This window comes from Chinchilla lanigera, unplaced genomic scaffold (genome assembly GCF_000276665.1).
Source record: "Chinchilla lanigera isolate Chin_1 unplaced genomic scaffold, ChiLan1.0 scaffold00004, whole genome shotgun sequence".
Classification (NCBI taxonomy): Eukaryota; Metazoa; Chordata; class Mammalia; order Rodentia; family Chinchillidae; genus Chinchilla; species Chinchilla lanigera.
Window position 1 is genome coordinate 21,287,234 of NW_004955405.1, and position 21,277 is coordinate 21,308,510.

General features: G+C 35.5%; 1 protein-coding gene across 1 annotated transcript in view; it reads left to right on the plus strand.

Moving 5' to 3' along the window:
• Positions 1–21,277, plus strand: part of Tmtc2 (transmembrane and tetratricopeptide repeat containing 2) — a 388,104-nt gene that overhangs the window by 317,398 nt on the left and 49,429 nt on the right. Inside the window, exons 10-11 of the mRNA XM_005374399.2 lie at positions 2,155–2,269; positions 15,312–15,375. Coding sequence (XP_005374456.1) covers positions 2,155–2,269; positions 15,312–15,375 — 179 coding nt within the window. The remainder of the gene's footprint in view (positions 1–2,154; positions 2,270–15,311; positions 15,376–21,277) is intronic.

Consider the following 21,277-nt stretch of genomic DNA (forward strand, 5'->3'; position numbering starts at 1 on the left):
AGTGACTACTTGTGCAAATACATAAGTGACTATTATGTTGTAGAATTATTTTAATAGTAACATTATAAATGAATTCTGCTATAAAATGTCCACATGGGAGTTTTCATTGTAAACCATTTATAGTACTAAAAATTACTCATTTTGGGTGTTTTTCAGACTTTGTAAGCAGTTTTAAAAAGGAGCATATTGTGTGGCACAGCTAATTTTAACTTAAAAATATTTTTAAGTTGGGATTGATGATTTAATTTTATACTACACTTGTATCAATAGTAAGTGTCAGTTCCCTTTGTGTTGTTGGACATTAAAGATGAGTTTAGCACTGACTACGTTTGAAAGGCTTTTCCCTGGATATTGCTTGACTTGTGTTACCAGGTGTCATTATCGTCACCATACAGATGGTCTGTCTGTGCCCTCTAGCTCCTTTTGTGAACGCAATAGATGTCATGTCCTTCCTTCTTTTATTTTTTTTAACCAGAGTCAATATATTTCCTTTTCCTTCTCCAGACTGGAATAATGCATTTTAATAAAATAACCTTCATTATGCAATTAATTGTTGCATTTTCTAACTCTTAATGAACACTATAATTCAGAGTTAATAGCTACGTGGAAAAAAAAAAATAATTTCCTACATTGCCCTTTGTTTAAATAGCACATAAATAACTAACATGTTTCTTAATACATTTACTTAGTTACATATTGTGTTTGAAGACAGATAGCAATATTATATTCAAATTTAAAAATAATCTCTACCACCCATAAATAACTGAAAAATAAGTTTAGTCTGTATCATTTATTAAGATATATATATAAATGGACTGTAATTTTTCATTGTGCGCCAGACTTCTACTTTTACCTTTTTAAAACACAAGTATATACTTTAATTTCATTCCCTATGTATGTCCAGAGAGTTACCATATACAGGAATTTCAAAGTAATGTGATTTTATATTTTAAATATGTATTTACAATTATATGTTCTTAATAATTTTCTGATCATAGAATTTCACTTGTTTTGAGAATGAGCAAGGCATAAAATGCAAGACAGTGATGTGATCCTTTTTAGTTTGCATTAAAATAGTAGGCTTCGTAATCCTAGGTTTATGTTTACTCACCATTTTTAGCAGTTTAGAAATATTTAAACAAGCAGTACCTATTGCTTATTATAAACCTTAAAATGTATATTTCCCCTTTCATTTGAAGAAAAGATGTCTTGGGGGTTACGTACAATTTGTAGTAGCTATTAGATAAATAATGAGTTGTTTTAACAGCCACTTCTATGTCTGTGTTCACCTCATGACTTGCAAAGCATTCTTATAACTATTTTTGCAGTGCTAACTAGTCTTGAACTTTCAGCAAACAAGAAACCCCAAACAAAAAGAGATGATAATTAGTCTCCGACTCCACAGAGCTGGAAGGTGCTTAGTTGGCTTCATTAGACCTCCATCACCCTTTGATTTGATTTTTATTTGAATATATATTATCTGATCAAGCCACATACCATTACTTTTGCTCTTAGTGAATCCTCACCTATAAAAGAGTAACCTATTTTCTGTTTTTGCATATTTTCAGCCTTCTAATTGGACCCAACTTCCATGTTTCCTTTACCTTTTTAGTATATTCTCTATAGAGCTATATAGCTCTGTCTCCAATAATTCTGTCCTTGCAAAGCTGACAGGAGAGTGGCCTCAAAACTGTTAATATTTATACCATTTTTATTCCTAATTCTAATTCAGAGTTTGCTATTACTGTCTTTCTTATTAAAGAATAACTAAATTTATTCTTTAATTTTAGAATTACTTACATGTAAGAAGTAAATGCATGTGTAAGACACAAAAGTAGTAGCAGTTAAAATAAACTCAACTGATATTTGTAGTGTAACTTTAAATGTGTTCATTTTATTTCTTCCTTCAAAATTCTACAGCGGATTTCTTTATAAGAAAAAAAAAAAAAAAGACTTTTACTTGTGCTAAATAGAATCCTTCCCGTGTCCTGCAACTAAGAGGCATATAAAATATGACTAAGTAATAAGCATCACATTAAAGCTTAACTTCAAATCACCTTTACTGCTGTAGTTATTTTTCTCTAAATGCAGCTTTATCATTCCATGCAATTATCATTTTCTGGGTTGAATTTCTCATGCTTTCAAACTTTGCAGGTCAGTTTCTTCTGGAAGAAGCTCGCCTTTTAGAAGCGGCTGAGATGGCAAAAAAAGCAGCTGAACTGGACAGTACAGAGTTTGATGTCGTCTTCAATGCTGCCCACATGCTCAGGTGAGTTTTTGCTACTGCACCTTCAAAGACCAAGACCCTGATTCTTCTAAAGCAATTAATTATATTGCTCTCCCTATCATACTGTCTCATTCCATGTTTGTATTATTAATCATGCTGGGTAACCATGTACTTGAAACTGTTCTATTTACTGTAGTCTTTGTGTACCACATGCAGGGCAGAGAGCCCTGAAGACTCTGAATATTACCTAAACCCCCCCTCCCTTTCCCTTCTCTCTAGAAATTACTAGTCATAAAATATAAAAGGAACACTACCAAATTGTATCTAATAAGTGTCTAACTAAATGTCTCCAAAACGAAACATTATGTAGGGCTCGGGAGATAGCTCAGTGGCACAGTGCCTGCCTAGCAAGCACAAGGTCCTGAGTTCAATTCCTGGTACCAAAAAAACCCCTCCAAATTATGTCATTTATTCAAGTGCTTCTCAATATTTATGTTTTTATATTAATTATTGTTAAATGTGGCATGTAAATACGCTTGAATGTGTGAAACTAACTGTGGGAAGGATTATTATTAAATACAAATGTACTTAAGGTTTCTGAATATCCCTATAATCAGCACTATTGCTGTGATTTGAAACAATGTATTTTGGGAATATTACCACTTCTACTTTCAGAAGGGTTTCTCAAAGGCTAATTATGAGACTATTACCGCCCCCCAAAGTCTAAGCGTCTATTGTTGTGAAAGTAAAGAGAAAGTACATGCATAAGTGATGTTTTAGGATGTTTTAAAAAACTGAAATGAGTTATACGTAACTGAGTGTGTCACTCAGTGGCTCAGTGTATGTGCAAGGGCCTGGGTTCAGCCTTCAGGACTGGAAAAAAAGAAGAGAAGAGAAAGGGGAAAGGGAAGGGAGGAGAGGGGAGGGGAGGGGAGAGGAAGGGCATCGTTGTCTGTTAACAATGTGTACATTTCTTCTCCCGTATTCTTGCTTGCATTTTACTCCATTCAGTGCACAGCTAAGTGCTTCATGAAGTGGCATCCACACTGTGGTCTCTCTACATGACGCCTAAGGATAGATTTGCAATTATTGTATTACTCTCACAAGGGGAGAAAGATGAAAAGTTGTGGTCTGGGGAGAGGCTCCGTAGTAGACCATTTCGGTAGCATGAATCAGGCCGTGTGTTCAATCCCCAGCATACGCACATACATACATGCACAGGCCTTTGAGAAATGTGGAGGAGCTATTTTTTTTCACTTTTATTTTGAGATCATTGTAGACTCAAATGTAAACATAATAAATAATTTGGAGAAATCTTCTGTACCATGTATCGATTTTCCCAAATGATAATATCTTATAAAATTCTAGTACATTCCCATAGCCAGCATATTGATATTGATTCAGTTAACTGGCTATATTGAGTTTCCTGGGTTTTACTCATACCCTTGTGTATGTGTGCGTGTGTGTGTGTGTGTGTTTAGTCCCCTACACTTTGGGCACACATGCAGGTTTATGTCTCTATCACCACTGTCAAGTTACAATCTAGTTCCATTATCACAATTATCCTTATGTTATCCTTCTTTAATCAGAGCCCCTCCACCCCTGCCCCCACGAAGCAATATTTAAAGCAGATTTTATAGGTTAGTTTGCATTTATCATTTGAGATTGTTGTTAGATGTGTATCTTAGCAGCCTCCTTCTTGGCTTTTTACCCGTTTTAAATAAGAAATCTAAAGCCTAGTTGAGAGAGAGGATATACTGTGAAGTTGCTGATGTATACTCTCCTTCTGCATTAATGCTTAACATTCCTAAAGCACTTGTCTTATTATGAACCCAAGAAAGATGGCCCCTGCAGAAAGAAATCAGGAAGAAAGTGACTATTGGGTGTATTTATAAATCTATAAATATAAACTATGAACTGTAGTCAATTCGCAAGAACCTTCAGTGCAAAGATAATTTTCAGTACTGCAATTTGCATGACAAGTTAGGTGTTCTGGCAGGGAAGAAGCTGTTGTGTTCTTCATAAATAAAACACTGTACTTCCAGTCACAGTAAACCATTGATAGGGACGAGAAAGCATAAGTTTCTATACATGCATTCATCTTATAATAAATATTTTCATCAGCAAGTCATTTGCTACACATTAAGTCGGTGCCTGGTATTCAAGATCTACCCATTGAAACCCATTATAAGAATATTACAAAGAACGTCCTTGTTAAACATATCACTTGGAACTTTTCCTTAGTTACCATAGGGCTAGAAAACAGAGAAAAGTGTTTGTTACACATTGTTGATGTGGAAATCTTTGGGATTTATGTTTCAGAACCTTCTCTCTAACCTTCTAAGGTCTGCATTCCTCATTAAGTTCTAGTCACCCACTACCTTGTGCTGACTGCAGGCCTGAGCACAGCACCCTGGTGATATCCTGCTCTGCCTGGTGACATTTCCCAGGAATGATTTTATGTAGACTTTGTATTTTCCAACTTGCTCAAATCCAAGTATTCTTCAGTGCTTACTATACAGGTTGAATACCAGTCTTTTTATTTATTAGTGAAAGACATTCAGCATTTTATGTGACAAAAGATACGAAAAGTTATTGGTCTTTCCTTGAGTGTAGCTTTATCAGAATGGTTAGCTGTCAAGATTGTGCTCACTTAGTACTATATATAAAGTGATACTGTTACAACTACCAGGGAATGCCAGATGTCCTAAATTAATTTTCAGGGAAAGTGTTAATGGGGTTTGAATCCAGGGCATTCACACTGCACTATGAGCCCAGTACTTTTTATTTTTTATTTTGAGACAAGGTCTTGCTAAATTGTCTAGCCAAGGCGTGAATTTGCAGTCCTTCTGCCTCGGCCTCCCTGAGTGCTGGAAGTACTGGCATGGGCCACCATGCCTGGCTCTAAATTGAATTAGATATGACTCCTGACATCAAACCTTGGAGTCTGCTGATAGATTTTAGGAGGATAACTTTTTGTCATTAAAATGTTAAATGATAAGTTAGGTCTGAGGAAAAAGGTGAATTTCTATTTGTGACTTGGTTAGCTGGATCAATGACTTACTGGAATCTCCAAATCAGTAATTTAGGAAAAGCTTATATTTAATATTTGATTCCACCATACTAGTTTAACTTTCCTTGGCTAATTTCTAATGAAACAACAAAAATATAGTAACAAAGAAAAAGAGTGTTCATTTCAAATTTTTGTGTAAAAGTCATCTGGTTTAAATGAGGAAGGAAGTGAGGGTCCAGACTGGCTATCAAGAAACACAGAGATGGTAGAGCAAGCCTGTAATCCCAGCACTTGGGAGGCTGAGGCAGAAGGATCACTGAGAGTTTCAGGCCAGTCTGAACTGCATAGTGAGACTGTGTCTCCAAAAAACAAAGAGAGAGAGAGAGAGAGAGAGAGAGAGAAAGAAGGCAGGAAGGAGGGAGGGAGGGGGAAGGAAGGAGAGAAAGGCAGGAGGAGAAAGACTTGCACTAATCTTATTTGAGTCACTGAATGTGTGAATGTGACCAGCGTCACTGTGAGAAGTGCTATCCGAGTGCTCTTTGCTTTTTCTGTAACCAGGAGACAAATCTCCTTTCCCTCCCTCACTGCATGAGTCAGATGGGTGAGAAATAACCTTTTTTGTCTTAACACAGTGATATTTAGAATGTGTTAGCACAGCATAACCTACTTTACTTTGGAAATACAGTAGGTACTTGCAAAGAGGAACGTTATAACATTGGAAAAGAGAACTAACAGATTAGTAGAATCTCTAAAGTTAAAACTGCAAGAAAGGGAATGTACAATTAATAGACTATTCATTTAAATAAAAGCCATAGATATTTTCCAAAAGCTCATTGGAAAGTAATAAATAATAAGAAAATTATGATTGACAGAGGTTGAAGTATACAAAACTCATAAGCCTAACTATATATAATAACATCTAAATATATTTCTGTACATTACAGGTAGTATATATATATATATGCTCATGCGATTGCATAAGTTATGTAAAGTATATATAGTATAATATGGATGTATAATATATGCCTAGCATATATGTGTATATATGCATATATAGTATGTGATATAGTTGTAGTAATATATAAATATGTGAATATAATTAGTGCTGCATATAACATCAGTATAGTTTCATTTGTGATATATATTAATTTAAATAGTAATCTTTAAATAAGGTAGAGCAGATAAATGTTAATGGATAAACATTTATCATTTAATAATGCAAGAAAATTTCTAAGATAGAATGAAGGCCCTCCTCTTATAATTTTGCAAGCAAAATCGATGGCAGTAGATCCAATCCTAAATTGTGTTCATATGTGTGTCCCAGTTCTGGGCTGCAAGCTAAAGAAGTCACTCTGGCTAATTTAAGCAGAAACAGATCACCCGGGAATTATACCTGTATTGGTTAGGGTTCTCTAGAGAAACAACCACCAGCCTTCTCAAGGCTCAGTAGCTTTTATAATCCAGGAGTTGTGCCAACATTGCCCATACGTATAAAGCAGAGTGTATGCCCCATTCAGGAGATGATTCTCTTGGGAGCAGCTGCCTCCCATTATGCTTACTCCAGAATTTCATTCTCTTGAGATTACATCTGATTGGTGGACCGTCATCCTGTGCTGGAGGAAAGTTGGAAGGTGAAGGGGTTTTTGGCTTCCTCCTTGCCTGGGAAGGTGGGACCCACATGGTGGCTAATCACCAACTGTGTCGACAGGAGGGTGGGTCATAAGTGTTAAGTGGTATCACATAATGAACATTGACAATACATGGCGATGCTTTAAGTACTTCAAATAAGCTGAAAAAAAGTATTAGGTGCTTCCAGATGAGACCATTAAAATAAAAGCAGATTGGTTATCATCAAAAGAAAATATCAAAAACATTTAGAGTGCTAGAACTCCATGAAGTTATGTGAATACATTTGTGAGAGGAAATAGTTGAATCAGTTATTCTGTTAGCAGCAGTTGGAATGCAAGTGTTCAGCTTTCACTCCTAGAACTGGAAATGAGAGAAAGAGAAAATAAATATATTGAATACCTGGGCGGAAGTCAAAAGGCACAAAAACAAATTTTACCAGATGCACAGCACTGATAATGTCTGGTGAAAGAGATTTGTTGTTTTAAATCCATTTATGTTAAGATATAAAAGTAGCATTTATTCAAAAAGCTTCTGTCTACCTGGCATTATGTGTTGCATTTTTACATGCTACGTTTGTAGTTCTGATTGCATCTCTGTCAAGTAGACATCAATATTCCTATTTACAGATGAGGAAACTGAGGCTCAGAGTTAGTATGTGTCAAGAGCACTAAGCTGTGATTTAAACTTCCTGTGTTCTGGCCAAGCTGGATAGTGTTTTCACTGTGTCTCTTGGGCCCCCTCTGTCCACAACTCAGTAACTCCCAAGAAGCGACCATCCTTGAGTTTATTAAAGGAGAAGGTTTTATGAACAATAACTACCTGTCAAGTTAATAAATCCCAAATAGTAAGACCCTCTAATTACATTAATTTATTCTTTCATGGTAAATTTGAAAAGGTAGATTCATGGCTGGCCTTTGGAGAGATAACTCCACATTTGTATTCTCCAAAGGATATTACATTTTTAGAAATACCAGTGTAGTACCGTGTCGAATGTGGGTCACACAACTGAGAGCAGTGTACTTCGTTCTTGTCTTGGCATAAACTATCACTGCTGCTCAGGTAGCAAGAAAATCAACACCCACCAACCTACCTGGTCCCTGTTGCTTCCTCAGTTTCTAGAGAGTGAGTAAATATACAAGAATCATAATCTTTTAATTTCTTTATTCAATGAGGTATTATATAACTATATGTCTTGTAAAGAAATAGCTTAGAAATGCTAACTTTTATAGATTTGACTGAGATTGAGTTAAAATTTAAATTCTTAAGTGAGAATGGAACAGAATCAGATTGTTGTCTCAAATCATATTTGTGTTTGTGTGTGTGTCTGCATATCATGTAGAGATATATAGATGTGGCCCTCAATTGTACCTGATCTGTGTCGGTGGATTTAATGAACCACAGAGTGAAATTATAGGGAGGGACACTTGCTGATTATATGCGCACTTGTTTTGGGCCTAAACAATACAGTATAATTATATCTATATAATTATAATATATAATATTATATATTATATATTTTATATATGGATATATAAATATATCCATATATATAGCATTCATGTTATATGAGATATTATAAGTAATCTAGAAGTGATTTAAAGTATAGGCAGGATTGTGTAGGTTATATGCAAATGTTTCACTGTTTTATATAAGGGACTTGAGCATTTGCAGATACAGTACCTGCAGGGTAAGGTGTCAGGAACATATCCTTTGAGATAACAATGAATAACTGAATTCCCAAGGCTCTCTAGGCCACATACTCTCTCTTCTAATATTTGAAATAAGCAAAAAGCACTCAAAAGTCCCTAGATTTTTCCAGTTATAAATTATATCTTATTATCAATGTTTGCTCAGGAGACTCTGATTTCAACTGCATTGTAATGGGTTATAGGGTCTTTAAAGCAAAACATTTGCTAATAAGATTGATGTTGACTAGCTTTCTCCCCAATACTTCTTTAATATGATCATTAGGTCTATAAATAAAGGCCAGGTCCAGGTTCTAAGCCCTTTAGTAAAGAAAAATTTGATGGCCCAACGGTCATAAAAACGTGATATCTACCCTCTCAGTATAAAGACTCAATCCAAAAAGAGTCATCTGAAATGAATAGACATTACTCAGGTAAAGAAATATAAATGCCCAATAAATATAGGAAAAACTGGTCAACATCAGTGATCATTGAAGAAATCCCAATTAAAACAACACTGAGATTCCATCTCACATCAGAAAGAATGGATATCATCGAGAAATCAATAAATGCTGGTGAGGCTGTTGAGAAAAAAGAACCATTTTCCCTCCTTTGTGGGAGTGTAAATTGGTGTAATCAAAATAGAAATCGGATAGAGAGTCCTCAAAAAACTGAAACTAGAGGTTCCATTTGACCCAGCTATTCCTCTTCTTGGCATCTTTCCAAAAGAGCTAAAAGCATCATACCACAGCAGTATGTGCACAGCCATGTTTATAGCTGCACAGTTTGTAGCGGCTAAGTCTTGCAAACAGCACAGATGTCCATCATCAGATGAATGAATAAATAGAATGTGGTTTTTATATACAATGAGGTACTACTCTGCCATAAAGAAGAATAAAATTGAAGGGTTTATAGGCTAATGGATACACCTTAAGACCATACTTTTAAATGAAATAAATCAGACACACATGTTTAAATATGAAAAAAATATAGATATCTTTAGTGAATTCTTTGGCCATTGTTATAGTTAAAATAGGACACTGGATTTCTTATTGACAAAACAGGGGAGTCTGTTGTGCTTTTAAACTCCACCTGGTGTACTTAGGTTAACACTACTGGACAGAGAGAGGTTAATATTAAAGAAAAAAGACTATGCTAAATGGTGCCTAATTTTGTCTGACTTCTACTACTACTTGGAGCCACTCTTCATCAGTATTCTATTTGCTAATGTCCATCATATTTTCCAGACTATCAAAAAATAATGGTTCTTCAGACAACAGAATCTAATATTCCCATGTCTCTTTTAGATCTGTCAAAATGAGACTTTTGATCCCTGCCTAGGCAGGGTTAGCAACCACCCCGCAGCCTAGATGAACTGTAAGAAGATAGACCTTTAGCCTCTGTGCATCCCTTAAGAAAAGGGTGGGAAATGAGATAGGATAGAAGAAATAAAGTTGGATAGAAAGAAGACAAGGGAAATCATAATTTAAAAATTATACTTTTAAGAACACTGCAACTTCAGGATGCAAAGTTACCTAAGGTTATCCATATCTGTACTCTCTAGTCTTGATTATGCTTCTTTTCTATCACATGTAAAATTCCGTAAAGATTCTTTAAATCCACAAAATAGCTTAGTTGGTAGGTAAACCTGACCTTAGGAAAAATACACACTAAACTGGGTCCCTGCATTTGTCCTGTGAAATGGGCTTCTTATCTATGCAATAAGCCACTGTCTTTCCACTTCTCTGAGGATCATCACTTTTCTCCTGTAAACCAAGCCCAAACTTTTGACAGATTCACAAATTCCACAGATTTCTAATTCCCCAAACACATAAATATCCCAGCTCCAAATGATAGAATGCCTTTGTCTTGAGGGCCCATGCTCTTTCTTTGAGTGCATATTTTAAAAATTCTTTCTAAGAAAGCCTTTTATGTCTTTTAAAAATACTAATTGAATCACCAGTGGAAAGCATCCAGGAACCTTGTTAAAAATGCAAAGTATGGCTGATACCTGAGATTTGGCATTTCTACTGAGATCCAAGAGATACTTCTGATGTTCTGACCTACTGTGTGTTTTATTTTACCTCCTCTTGATCTTTTCTGACTTCACCCATTTCATAGATTACACCTTAAACATAATCTAACAGTTGACATTGCCAACACTTTTCCTTTCAATTTTTCTTACAGTGTACCATATTACATAGTCTTTCTTAATAGAGGATTAATTTATCAGTGTGTCGCTAGGTTTGGAGTGCTGGCATCTCCTAGAGGTGTTTTCTAGGTTCTTTCTGTCCTGAGCAAAGAATTGGTCAAGACAAGTCCAAAATGTAGCTAGGTTTAACATTTATTTAAGGTAGGAAAAGAAACATGCTCTGCTGATTGTGTTTAGGGCAACTAAAAGTAGGGAAAGAAGTATATTCTACAGTGTGACAGTGCACTACTGTGGAAGAGTACAGTAGCAGAGAGCTCATGGTGACTGTCCTGCTTGCATCACCCTTCCTCAGGCTGAAGGCAGGTCTAGGGTATCCAAGCATGCTTCAGTTCTTGTGAGAAGTCCATCTGCAGGGCTTTTGGCACTGTTCTGGACATGTGTCCGATGATTTTGCAAATAACAGATCATACCTATTACTTCCCCAGCCAGTTTGCCATGCCCTAATCTCCTGCCTCACTTCCAATCTGTGAGGTTTGATACCATGATACAATGGGCTCAAATTCTTAGGTGATATCACAGAATTCTGACTAGGTGCAACCTTTCATAAAATTGCATTGTTAGCACAGTCTTTTCTTTCTTTTATTCATTGCTTCTTCACTGCTTTATCCATTACCTTTGGTATTGAGACAAATATCTATAGGCCTTGAAGCCATCTTTGATGTCTTGGCAGAGAAATTTTCATCTAAGAAGACTTAGAGGTTATAAACATGTTGTTACAGGAGTTTCATTGAAAGGGTCTTTTCTGCTCCATTATTTCTATATATGTATGACTCTGGTTTTGCTATTTTAAGATTTACCATATGTTTTCCAGCCATCTATTTTGGTTTCACTTGTATTCCTATTATGCAGTCTATCAAGTAGAATGAAAGTTTAATGCTGTTTTGAGTAATTTAAAGCTAAGTATCAGTTTAGTGATTGGTAAGAATCCAGGAAAATCTAGCTACTGTTTCCTTACACATTTGTGTCACATAAACAAACATCTGTCTAGTTAAAAAAGAAATCTATTCTTAAAAATAATCACAAATCCTTCAATAAAATATATTTTAGATTAGTCAAGCAGTGATGATTGTCCATTTTAAGCAATTTTCAATTCAAAGTTGATAATTCACTATTGTAGTTAAAGCATCCTACAAAAACAGATTCTGTAGTATGCAAATGATGAAGTTTGTGCCTTTTTTATTTTCCTTTTTGTTTTGATTCACCTGCTTATTGATGGTGAAAAACTTTTTAAATACATTCAGTTCAATGAAGTTATTTCTTGGAATTTAAGATTTACTTCACAATCCAATCATAAATACCATCTAGGACTTTTTCTACTTTTTTACTCTTTTTGGCCCTGAGAGGCAGAGGTAGCTTGAAGAGGGAAAGGACCTAACATAGGTGAGGGCTAACAGGTGGTAATGAGAAGGGAGACTCTATCTGAATTTCTGACTGGGGTCTCATTGTCATAGTTATTATATCTCTATTCTCATGAATGTCGTATAATGTTGACTTTCAGGGTGGCAGGTTAATGTGGGGAAATTTGCCCACCTGGACCTAGTATAGCTTCCTGGTATGGGTGATTTTTCTTTCTCATCATCTAAATCATCCCTGGCTTTTAAAAAAGTATTATGGCCAAAACACAAGGCTGTCCACATCTGGCAGTGTCCTGACAGAGCCAACCATTCCCCCTCTAACACACTTTCTGAGTCCTCCACCTGGGCATGTGGGAGACTTCTGTTCCCCCCCATATCCATTTATGATCTCTTAAAAGTGGAAGATCACAAGAAGTAAGAAAGTATCTGTTTTTCCTTTTTCCCATCTTTACATGTGATGAATAATAGCCACTACTTCATAGTACTGTTGTAAATCATAAATGAAGCTAGGCATACCTTCATTGAGGATTTATAAATTTTCTCTCCTAGAAAAGAAATAATGAAAGAAGAAAGGATATGAATATTAAGGAAAAGTGCATACTTTCAGCTGTTTTTAATGTGCATATCCTCACAGTCTGAGAACGCAAATCCTGTAGTCAGTCCCTAGCACGCCCCTGTGGTGGATGTGCTTGGAAACATTTCATAGACTTCCCCAAGCAACAGGCAGAATATTGCTAATTTCTTTACTTTTTAAATATTGACTAATGATTTGGTGATCTGTGTAATTAAGATTTATTTAAATATTTCCAGGATAGTTCTTGAAGAGGAGAGCTTAAAATATAGCCTACACCACAAAATGGATATTGGACTGTTCCTCATGCTTTTTCTCTCTTGTTTGGAGGATAAAACAAGAATATAAATGAACATTATATTATATAGATACAATAGACATACTCTTTTCCCTGTAATTTTCCATAGGCTGCTATAAATGCTACCTGATTAGTAGTCAGTGAACACTGTATAATAACAGAACTAAGTTCTAGAATAAAAATCAATTTTCATAGCTATAGGATATGTGTAGTCCTTGTTTTTTTCATTTCTTTAACATATATTCAGTTCTACTTCTAGCTTAAGAAATTAAATTTTTTAAACTAAATATTCTCTTTAGGCATTAAATCACTGAAGAGGATGGTGACTTTAAAAACCAGTAACTAGTTGTTTTATAGGGAAGCTTTTTCAAATTTGGATTATTATGATAAAGGCATTTCATCTAATAGATTCCCCTGTTCTCTTTTGATCCTTATCAACTTTATGAATTAAATGTCGGTAAAGATATAGTAGCTATACTTTCCATGCTAGACATCTATTGGTTGATCTTGCTTCAAAGTAACTTGCTTCTTTGTAATATTAAGTTACTCTAATTTCCTACCTCCATGCCTTTTATTTTCCTCTGGAGGGAACCTTTCAGGGCATGACCTAATGAATTCTGGTTTAGATTTCCGAATGAATCTGAACCAAAGTGATTCTGTAATTTGGTGGAGGGAACATTCATTAAATACCCTAGTGAGGGGATTTTTACTGTTTCATACCAGACTAAAGTACTTTTCTTGACATATTGAAATTGAACTTTAACATTTATGAGAATATAAATTGCAGTGGCACATTGTAACATGTCATAGGTCCAGTAGAGCCTTAGGTCAAGGGTTTTTACTTTCTTTAAACCTCCACTTAAAATAGCAGTGTTTCTAATTATTTTGCCTTTTAAAAATTAGAAAAATATGTCCTATCCTCCAGAGAGATTTTATCTTCAGTTATTCCTATAATTTATATGGTTGCATGGGGTATGGCTTTATAGTTTTTATTTGGCTTGACAAAAGTGCAAATTCAGTTGCATGGATATGACTAGTTAGCCTTCTCTTTTAAAATCTGAATGCAGTTTTCAAATTGAGGAAGGTAATTTTTTCATTTTCTCATCCTAATTCCTGACCTCTTGGTCATCTTGTCTCAAAAGCTTGCTGCCTCAAAGTTTCAAGAAAATGCTCCTCCATTCTAAATGCAGCTGCTGTTTGCTGTCATTGTCATATGAGAATTATGGTGTAGAGTTAGAAATTAAAATCAGCATTTTTCTACAGCATTTCTTCTGTGCCCTTCAAATCTGGTTACTGGATTCCAGTCTGACCTGTAAGAGCTTTTCTGATCATAACTGCTCTCTTTGAAGGTCTTCAGATGTAGCTTGGAATAATAAAAAAACCCCACTGGGTTCTGAAGGCTAAATCGCTAGACTTCAATAGCACACTGGCATTTGATTTCTTCTGCTAACAAGTCGCGTGAACCTAACCTAAGTCTTTGCTGGGAATTGCAAGGATGGGCAGTGAAGAAATGCATCTGTAAAACTCAGTGTGCATCTTATGTGCGTAAGTGCACGGTGCCACGCCTGAGGTTTGGCTGTAAGCAAGCAAACTGACTCTGGCTCTTTGAAAGCAGTGAAAACAGAAGAATTTACTGTGGGCTGGCAGGCTGGAGTCAGCAGGAAAGAAGGCAACCCAGTGGCCAAGGAGTGAAATACGCTCTAGCAATTCTTCATAGATTGAGTCTGCCCCATTCCTTCCAGTGTTTTGAATAGCTCCTGGTCATCCTTTCATCTGTCACTTAGGAATTAAAATTCCGAATGAGAACAGTCACACACCTGAGAGTAGGTCATGTGCCTAACTGGTGGTCAGAGACCAACAAGAGAGAAAAAAACTGGCCTTTGTTTTTTCTTTTCACTACACAAAATGGAAATTCCCTCAGAGTGACTCTAGATAGAACAGAATTTTAAAATCCTGCCTATATTCATTATTTTTATTTAAAAAATCATAACTACATATTCATTTTGACAATTTATTTTAAAAATTAAGGTTTTCCTGTGATTATCATGTTGAAACAGTATATTGGATGGGTTAACTTAGAAGAAGAAATGAACTTCTCTTATTGCTCATATGTAAGTTTAAAATCCAATACCTACTGAATTGGCATTGTTTCTGTGCTTTAAACATAATAAATTTATGGTAAACAGGCTTCTCTACAGACAATTTACTATTTAATTGATGTGATTATATATTTTTAAAGTTAATATTATTTTTGTGGCATGATTTTATTTACCTGTTCTGAAATAATTGATACAGTTTTGTTTCTTATTATTCTTTAACAGACAGGCTAGCCTCAATGAAGCAGCTGAAAAATATTATGACCTGGCAGCCAGGCTCAGGCCTAACGTAAGTACTTTCCTAATGAGAAGCATTATTCGGAGGGAAGATCTGAATGTGTGCAACCGTTTTAGAATATTGATGTATCATGGTACTGTACTTTTTCCTCTATCCTCTTGCTTTGAATACCCACTACAGTTAATTCAGAAATAAAGTCTACCAGTTGCAACCCCCTCCCCCTAGGTAAAACTGCTATTTTCTACTTGGTATAAAGCACTGTGAATTTTTAATCAGTTGAACAGCAGATTTTATCATTTAGTATTTAACTTTGCACTGGGATGACTTTTAAAATTCTGTAGAAGGTTTTTGTTGTTTGATTTTTGCTATGGTATTAAATACCTGTTATTTTTTGGTCATCAGCTCTAGTTAAACCCCAAGCTATGGACATCTTTTCAGTTTCTAATACCCATTTCCAATAACTGTTTTTCAGCTGTATCACTGATGTTTTGATTGTGAGTTTTCCCTGAGTAGTCAGCCTCTTATAAAGCCGGATGCTGTGAATGAGATCATTACATTTGAAATGAAATAACTGAGAATATAAGAACGTGCTTTGTTTTAGTCTTTCAACCATTATATTTGCTGCACACCCCTGAATTCCAGTGCATTGCATTTATTTTCATCCACGTTCTGTAGGGCTGGCCTGTGCTAAAATGTTTCTTCTTCGTTGCTCCCCAGATCTGACCCATATATTGAGAAATATGATTTTGCACAGTAATGAAAATGCATGTGTGAACTGAGTACAAATAATGGGATCAGTCTCATTTCCTCATAGTAACTCTTCCACTGGGCAGTCATCTGTAGAGTGCCTGTTTCCTGATAGGGTACAGAGATTTCACACCCTAAAAGACCACACAGTGTAGCAGAGAAGACTGAAAATAATCAACCAATTGCGATGCAGTATGATAATTCCTATAGAGGTATATACACTTCTCTAGGGAAACAAAAATGGGATTAGTGTTCTGTGAAACAGACTTACAATGGAAGCTTTTTTTTCTTTTATGCTTTTTCTTTTTTTTCTTCTTTTATTTTTCTGTGTGTGGGGGCTAATATTTTTCTTATATGTCATAGATTCATGGCTGATACCCATGGCAAAAGCAGATTAAGAAAACAAAATTATACAAATCTATTTAATGTAAGTTTCAAATGACAAAGCAGCCTTCAGAAATGAAAACACAAAGAAATCTATGGGAAGCCTATATTTTTTATGGCCTATTATGCAGAAGCATGATTAGAAAATGAAGGAGTGTGATGTAGTGTTAATAAGTTGGGGAGACTTCAAAGACCTGTTTGCTTAGATTTTTCTCTGAGGTATTGCTTTATTTTTCTTTTGTCTTCAGAGGTAAATATGTTAATGAGGATCTTATGAACTAGTTCAGGCAGAAGGGAGAGATATCACAGAGTGCCAATCCTGCTTTGGTGGTTTTCTCAGTTTCCTTTAGCTTAAAATATGGAGTACTTCAAGGTGGCATATTTTGTGATGGCTATTCTGAACCCGTTCACATTAATTATGAGCTGCTTCAAGAATTGATGAGCTGGGGCTGGGGATTTAGCTCAGCGGCAAAAGTGCATGCCTGGCAAGTGCATGGTACTGAGTTCGGTTCCAAGAACCAAAAAAAAAAAAAAAAAAAAAAAAAAGAATTATAAAAAGAATTGATGTGCTGTTTATATCAAAAGAAGACAATAAACATAATAGTAAAAACAATGACAGCTCAAATTCATGGAACACTTATGTGTCAAGCACTTTGCCAGGTAGTAAATGTGAATTCTTTCATTTCTCAGACCAATCCACGTATACTTTGTGATCTCCATTGTCCTGAAGGTTGGAGGAGTTGATAAGTCACTCAGAGCCACAGCTGTGTGTAATCACATTGTAATTTAGGCCACTTTGTACATGAGCAGAAACTTGATGGAAAAAAAAAGTGGCCATATCTTAAAGGAGAACTACAGGTCAGAAATCTGCAAAACTAAAATAATAATAGTCATCTCATTTATCCACTTGGTAAATATTTAATGAATACTAGGCACTATCCCGGGCACTGGTATAAACAGCTCTGAATAACATGGACAGCAGTACCTGCCTGTTGGGGGCTAATTATTTGGTCTGGAAAGAGTGATCTTAAGCAATATGTGAAGTATGTAGCATGTCAGATCAATATAAGTACTTTGGAGAAAAATAAAGCAATACCAAGAGGTTAGTAAAAGCAGGAAGCAGAGCCGTGTAAATGCCCAAGGTGAGTGCCTTTGTGCTCTGCTTCAGAGTAAAAGGGTGAACTTCAAGACTTAAGTGTGTTATTTAATTTCACTGAAGGCAGGGATCAGGGATTTTGTTTTCTTTTTTGGTCCCTGATTAATATAATGGTCTAAACATACATAATGCATAATGATTATGTTCAACATTTACTCATTGAGCACGAATTACTTGAATATTACTCTGTGTTTGTTAAGTGGTTGGGCAAATGGTGGTCTTCAGCACAATATAAAGGAATAGTGAGAAAGCTATCTGAGTTATCTGACCTACGCTTAAAATGGAAACGACATTCAGGCCCAACAAGGTGCAAGCTTGAGTTATGAGACTGTTTATTTTAAATGACAAGTCAAATCATAAAATCAATTTTTAATCTCCAATTCAAAGCCACTTTTTCATCTGGGACCCCAAAATGTTTCTTCATAAATACGCTTCAAACTACTCTGAAACTCATTTGCTCAAATGATACTTTCCTTGTCCAGTAACAATAAACTAAATATCTTACAGACTTAGCATACTGAGTTCATATTTAACCGCAGGGAAATGGTATTACAATTTATGGGTCAACAGATGTGTTTTTTCCCCACCTGCTCTGGAATTATGTTTGATTTTCAGTACATTGTCTAGGTAAATAAGGTATCCTTGAGGCAAGAGTGAAAATACAAGCCGTGATAATGTAAATTTCTATTCTGAAACGCAGAGGTCTATTTGAACAAAACCCTGCTGAGAATTACACACTTAGTCCAAAGTAAATCATCTACTTAACATTTCACCTTGCTGTTTATTCCTTTTGTTCATAAACCATTCTTTGTTATTTGTATGCTCTAACTGAATAAATTTCAGTTACTTGCTTGTGGGAAAACATAGAAAATGGGCTTCAATTCCCATATTCTATTTAATAGTTCCATGGCTTTTAAAAAATTTTTCGCTTATATGTAATAATCTAATCTTACTCTTATTCTCATAAAATATTTTCTTCTAAGCTTAAATGTCCCTGCATTGATAATGATTGGAAGGTGCATGTGAGGGACTCCGACCATCTTTTAACAATACGTACGTCAGAAATGACTGTGGAGGGCTGGGGAATGTAGCTCAGTGGCACCGCGTTGAACTGGCAAGTGCAAGGTCCTGAGTTCAATTCCTGATACCAAACAAACAAACAAAAAACCCCAAACAAACAACAAACAGAAAAAAATAACTGTGTAAAGTAAAATGTATGGCTGTAGCCCTTGCATACTATCAATTATTGCTGTCAAATTAAAAAGATTGGACATTAGCTTGGAATATAGTTCTCTCTTAATGAAAACACTGATTCCATAATAAATTGCTTTCTTATTTTTATTCAACAAAAGCCATATTGATATACCTAATGTACTTTGAAATTGTTAATTGACTTTTGAATTATTTTATGTACAAAGAATTCCAATGATCTCATGTTAAAATACTAAAAAAGTCTAAATTATTAGGCACAAACTCAGTGTTTGAATCTCGTATTGTCCCTTCCTCAAGCTGTGCAGTGTGTCATTTACTGAAGGGCACAGTTGAGTGTTGATTTCAGGTATGTAGTCTCAGTGTCCTTATTTTTACAATGGCGCCTAATAATTTCAAATTTTATTTAATTGACTTTGGGGATGATTGCTTTAAAATTGCATCTCTTATTGTATTAAAATGTATTTCAATAATAGCAATACCTTACAAAATTGCATTTAAATTTGTTTTAGTTTTAGTTTTCCATTTGTATAAGTAAATTGATCTTTCATGGTGGTTATTTTAAAAAGACAACAATCTTCTCCATCTTTTCCCCCATTTACCCTCATGAGAATTACTGACCAGATGGGACATTTAACTGAAACTGATTAATTCCTGTGAGCATTAAGTCAAATTCCACATTCACATATGGGTTTAAAACTTTTTTTTAAATGTGAAAAATGGACATTTTATATTGTACAAGGTCACCTGCTTTAACTTTTTATCAACTCAGGAGTCAAGAAAACTTATAGTGCCAATGATCTGACCTTGTATTCTTTTGAATATAATTGTTTAATCTGAGCTCATTCAACTTACTCTTTTTATCTAGTTCCAGCTTTATATAAGACTGTGCCAAGTGTAGAAGGATTTCAAGGTTATAAAAAATTAACTCTGACCTTGAGAAGTGCATGCTCTAAATGGGGAAGGATAGGAAGTGAGACTATTTGAATCTCAGTCCTTACATGTCAGGGCAGTAAATAAAGCTATCTAAGCAGGGCTTTTCAAGATGTGTAAGCTACGCACTAGCAAAGTGCACCAGAGAAATTGCATTCAGCTGGATTGATGTGACAAAGCATGAGTCAGAGTTGGCAAGCTTAGAAATGCTTGAAGTGATAGAATTTTTACAGGTGAAAATATTAGCAAGAAGAGAAAAGAAAGAAATCTGGCAGGTAGATGCATAGGCATAAATAAGAACAAAGGGAAGAATAGCAGAAGATCGAATGGAAACATTAAATCAGATGAAAGGCATTTAATATCACACCAAGGGGTAGAATTTTGTATTCCAGGATTTTCTTAAGCAGAATGATGTAATGAAAGTAGTAATTTAGGATGGCCATTCATATGATACAGGGAAAATAATGCATGTTATGTTCTGGGCAGTACAGTTGGGAGATACAGCATTGAGAGAACCAAATAGTCAGTCATTGTAATAGTATAGGTGTAATGCAGTAGAAACTATGCTACAGGAACAGAATGCAGGGGCAAAGAACACACAGGAAAGATAAGCACATTATTTCATAGGGTGTGAGAAAATTGACCACAATGACTGTTCCAAATTTTTAAATTTAGGTAACTTGGAAAAGAAAAGAAATCCTAGGAAGTCGGATGCTCAGAAGAGTATGTGTATTTCAAGAGTAAAATCTCAAGTTTGAATTTAGCAAATGCTGAGAGGTAGGCTTTTCTAATTTCTTGTGGAACATTCCTATCGAGCAAGGAGTTGAGGGAAAGGCTACAGTTCAGAATAGAGGTGTAGGAGTCTATTGCAGAAAGGGCATAGTTCTGACCAAGTGAATAAGATCATGGCAGGAGGGACTGCACAGAGGGAAAGGAGAGCCGGTTACAAACACCTGGGAATTCCTATACTTGGAATCTGGGATGAAGATGGCAGCTGAGGCAGTGAGCGTCAGACTTGGTGAGCAGTGAACACCGCTACTAACAGGTAAAGAAAAACAAAGACTGAGAAAGACTGACTCCATTGACATCAAAGCATACGCTGACCTCAATCTTCCTGCAAATAGTGTGAAAAAGATTTTAAGGTTTTAGGGAAATGGAAAAATGAAAGTAAGGAGAATAAAACTTGTTCTGCAAAGAAATTTGGAGGTAAATTAAAGAGAAGGGACAATGTCAAAATATAGTGTGTGGATGTAACAAATACCAAAGGCAGGCGTTAAAGGCCGTATGTAATCAGAGATGTGACTGAAAATGTAGCTAAATAGAGGCAGGGAAAAGAAGGTAAAGGAAATTAAAAGGATCACTTCCTCCCCAAGAACTGAAAGAAAAGACTTAGATTCTGAAGATACAGGGGAAGAGCACAAAACTGGACATGGAGTGGAGGTAAACTTAGTAACTTACATCAGTTGAAGTCATTTGTTTATCTGTAAACCTGTAGAAAGGAGGGAAAAATTTGATATTAAATTG